At 38.0% G+C, this 4,629-nt stretch overlaps 1 protein-coding gene across 1 annotated transcript in view; it reads left to right on the top strand.

The window, feature by feature from the left end:
- The window catches only part of b3galnt2 (beta-1,3-N-acetylgalactosaminyltransferase 2), a 15,711-nt gene extending 14,784 nt beyond the window's left edge, over positions 1 to 927 (top strand). The window contains exons 11-12 of the mRNA XM_016671116.1: positions 142 to 172; positions 616 to 927. Coding sequence (XP_016526602.1) covers positions 142 to 172; positions 616 to 753 — 169 coding nt within the window. The 3' untranslated portion in view covers positions 754 to 927. The remainder of the gene's footprint in view (positions 1 to 141; positions 173 to 615) is intronic.
- Positions 928 to 4,629: the final 3,702 nt, after the last annotated feature.

Below are 4,629 nucleotides of genomic sequence, written 5' to 3' on the forward strand. Positions count from 1 at the left end.
TATCCACTCAAAGATTAAAAAATGTTAATTTCTGAAAAACATTTAACAGTAGAAAACATTTAAATATCAAAAATTAAACAAAACAGAAACAACAATAAAGTCTCTTTAATTAAAATTGCATTTTAAATAATAATTATTCAGCTCAGACCGGGAAAACAGGCAAAAGTGGCAGGTAGTGCAAACTAACTACTTTGCACTGGGTGTCAAATGTTTGCAGTGTTTCTCCAACTGACTTTTCAACAATTTTAAAAGAGAACATCTCTTTAACAACTGTTTTCCTAATCAAAATTATTGTGATTAATTGATTTTATGCCATTAATTGGTTTACTGCTTATTATAATCAAGATATTTGCACTAGAAACTACAAGAAAAATACTTGGTAAGATTTTGTGTTTGTGCAGTAAAGAAATGGGTTAGAGAAATGAGACTCTAATCTTAAAATATTACTTTTCTAATGTGGGATTCAAAAAATAACAATTTGATTTTGAGATTATGCTCCGTCAACAAAAGATAAATTCATTTTGAGGCATTTCTGAGTTCCACATGTCCGTAACTAATTCACGCTCCATAATAACCAGAGTCTATTGCGGATAATGAGTTGACGTCTGTCTGCAGGACGCCGGCTGGCTGTGTGAAAAGGAATGCTACCTGGACATGCTGTCGTCTCCACAGCACACGGCCAAGGAGCTCCGTGTCCTCTGGGACAGGAAGAGGACCTGCGGAGACCCCTGCGGGTGTCCCTGGGACCACTGATCCTGGTCCGCTCCAGTGGCACTGTGGGTAAAAAGAAGACACTTCTCTCGTTCAGTTTCTTAAAACGTCAAACTCAGCGGTGGTTCGATATTCTGCTACGATGCAAAGACTTGAAGTGATTTTCTTCTGAATTATAATGTTGAAAATATTAAAATAAACAATCTGCAGATAAAAGGTTTGTTTTAAAGATACGATATGTTCCTTTTATAAAAAATATTTATATTTGTTGAAACAATCACTATGTGGTGACAGATAATCTGTGAACAAATTGAGCTCCTCTGCCTTCTCCCAGTGCTCCCAGTGATAACTAGAAACAACCAGTCAGAGTCCGGAGGTGCATCTTTGCGCTGCTCATCTCCCCTCTCTCTCCCACCATGCTATCTGCTGTGCTGCAGCTAACACAACCTGTCATGAATGCTCAGATTAGTGAGCATGACTGGAGAAAAACAATTTTCCTGAATCTGTAAATTGCTTCTGTGCCTTTAGCACATTTAGAAGCAAGAACATGAGGTTGATTGACAGCACTAAGACCCTCCTCCTGGCTCTGATTGGTTGTTTTTGGTCAGGAGCAGTGGAGATGTTTTCACTGATTATCTGTCTCATAGCAAACTGTGATAACATGGTGACAGTTTTAATAGATATATGGAAAAAAAAACATATATATTTTAATAAAAGTTACATATTGCACCTTTAAACTCAGATTTACTTGTACTTTACTGTCAGTAACTCTTGTTAGTTTTAACAATTTTAGAAAAGTTTAAGTGATGGAGAAGAATCATGTACAGAATGACTTCTTAGAAGGCTTTAATAATGTGATCTAAAGGGAATATTTAATAGCATTTTAAAGACGAGTTGCTTTATTTTGTGAACATGTTGTCACCCCCCCTCAACGTTTGTAGATTTCTCACAAGCAGCAACTCTTTGTACTGTATCAGTTCTCGTGCAAATAGTGAGTGATGTGGCCTTACCGTGTTTGTTCGCCATCGTTCCGTACGTCGCAGACGTCTTGAGCGACTGAATCGGATGCTTCAACAAGCAGACGCTCTTAGAGGTCAACAAAGAACCCAAGAAGAGAGATGAAGACTTTGCCTGGTGTTTATTTCCGGCTGGAAACTCGACCTCTGCAAACATGAAGTCAGCAGACTTGAGTCTTCTTTTAAAGGAATAAGAAATCCTCCTCCAGCAATTGTGTTGAAGCGACAGGAAGCAGAAATCTGCTGGAAAATCTTTGGAGAACTGATCGATGTTGATCAGAAGACAGCAGATCGAAGCTGAGTTCCGACAGCTAAGATCCCCCCAGGCTGTTTGTTTTTGTAAATAATGAAAGCTGATGCTTCATATTTTATTAAAGCAGAATTATACAACTGTTTTGTTTGGATTTTTTATTTTTCCCTGCCAGCCAAAGAGGTCCTGACATGGCAGCAGATATTCCTCTCTCCTCCTCTCATCCTTTCACTCGGCTTCATGATAACACATCCTGCATCTGTTCCACTCTCTCAGCTTAGATAAGCACGCCATTTTTTCCAGCCCATCAGCTTCTCCCTCTGATTTGGCTCGAAGCCCCTCGTCATGAGCCGAAAGCGGCGTGGAAATGACACGGGAGATGAAAAATAATCTCGCTTTCTGTACGAGTGCCTCTGTAGATTATGGAGTTATTGATTTTTGTCTTAACTTTGATGAGCGATGTGGAAACGTTGTCACTCACTGACATATCCCAAATCCTCTAAATCCTTGATTTGCAGGCCTGCTCAGTCGTACATACAGATGATACCAGATGATGAAATCAGCTGAACTGGAACTGGGGACAAACTGGAGCATGTTTAGTTGCAGATTTGTGTAATGTATTGTGTTTGGATTCTCCTCAGGCTTCTAGAATAGAAAGTTTATCAGTTGCTATAAATGTATTCATACACTTTGAACTTCTTCAGTTTTCCTCACGCTACAACTGTAGTGAAACTATTTTTATGTGAGCAGCACAAAGCAGCGCTACACTAGAAACAGCAGATTAACATCTGTAAAGATTGACCTACGACTAACGCTGCGTTTACACTGCAGCCTGAAATAACCCAATTATCCTTTTTTATTTTTTGGTAATAAATTAATCTGATCTTTTCATGATAGTCTGAGCAACAAAGGTCGGATGTTTGTTTTTCTAATGCGACCCAGGCCGTTTGGATATCCGACACGTATCCCCGTATCCCCATTGCGTCCACGTCGCATTCATCTGACGTCATAGATGCTCGACAAACGTCACTATTGTGCGCCCTGATACGCGCTTGCGGTAATAAAAACATCCAGGGCGGACAATAACGAGGATTAAGTTGTTAATATGTTGGCTTCAATCGGACAACTTAAAAATTGTAAACTATGCTACACCGTTAGCATCCACGTTTACTTCCGCAAACACTGAGCACTTCTTTTTTAAGGAGGTTGGCAAAACACTGAGCACGCTCTCTGTATGACGTTATTGCCCCCTCTACTGCGCATGCGGGACAGTTTAAGCTTGTTTCCAGTTCACACTGGAGCTCATGTATTTGGAAGTGTGAACGGCCACGGCAAAAATAATCCGATTTGATAAAAATTTAAATTGGGTCACTTTAGGCTGCAGTGTGAACGTAGCCCAAGAGGAGTTGAAAAGGAATCTTAATGGAGAGAAGGAGGAAGTTCAAACTAAACCTTCCATTAATCATAATGGACGAGGTTTAAATTGGGACTAAAACGATGACTGAAATAATAATCAACTAATTTAGTAATCGATTAATCACTAATTGGAGCATACAGATTCAAAGTAAGACAATTTGCTGAAAAAACTACACACTCAGAGCAGTAATCAAGCCAAAACTTTACAAAAAATACACACATTTTACATTTAAGATAAAAAAAAAAAACTTCTTTGTTCTATTCCAAACTTCGCAAGTGACATAAAGTGACAGTTTTAGCTTTGTCTGGTTCAAAAATAAATCTATTAATCACCTTTTGCTCAGTTATTAATCAGTTAACCCAAAAAGTAATGAACAGATCATCCCTACAGTGAACTGATGCTAGATTAAGCTGACTTTCTAACCAGACAGGGATTTAGAGAGGAGCAGCAAAAGCAAATGAGGTGATTAGCATCGTGTTTCTTGATCCTGTGGAGTATCATCACTGCTGCCTGGATAGTTTTGAGGCTATCATACAGCAGGCTATTACCATTATGTTGGAAACTTATCTTTTGTTTACTTTATTTTCCACAAATATCACAATGTCTTTCTTAGATTTAAAACCTGAAAACATAAATAATATGGTAGATTTTTTTTAAATGACCACAAATTTCCTACTGCAGATCTTCATTAAACATTTTTAGTTGTCTTTTCACAAAAGTTCATGTCACATTTCTCACATTTATGTCACAACTCTCTAAATGAGTTGCATTTAGAGAGTTGACGTCAAAAACATGTCTTTAAAGGTAAAGGTTACAGATCCCTGGCTTTGTCAAAGTTCAGACCTAAATCCATGAGAGAATAAAAAAAAAATACATTCAAAGATGCTACAGACACGCCCTAATAGAGCTGCAGCTTTAATTGCAGGTGTAAAATTAAACTCAGACAATAATTTTAAGTTAATCTTTAAAGAGAAAATTAAAACTGTGCATCTTTTCCCTTTTATTTCACAATAATGCTCTACTTTACTTGTAATGTGACAAAATTAATGCAATCTTTTCAGAGTTTCTCTGTCAAACCCCAGATGTAGATGCTAAAATGTTCCTAAACCGGCTTCTGATTGAAAAACCGGTTCTGAAGAATTCCCTTGATCTCCAACAAATCAATAATCTGAACTAGTGGAGCTGTGCAGCAGTGAAACTGGGTTTAATGAAAAGATGTAATCTGGCTGACCCAG

This window comes from Poecilia formosa, unplaced genomic scaffold (genome assembly GCF_000485575.1).
Source record: "Poecilia formosa unplaced genomic scaffold, Poecilia_formosa-5.1.2 Scaffold42, whole genome shotgun sequence".
In the NCBI taxonomy this organism is placed as follows: Eukaryota; Metazoa; Chordata; class Actinopteri; order Cyprinodontiformes; family Poeciliidae; genus Poecilia; species Poecilia formosa.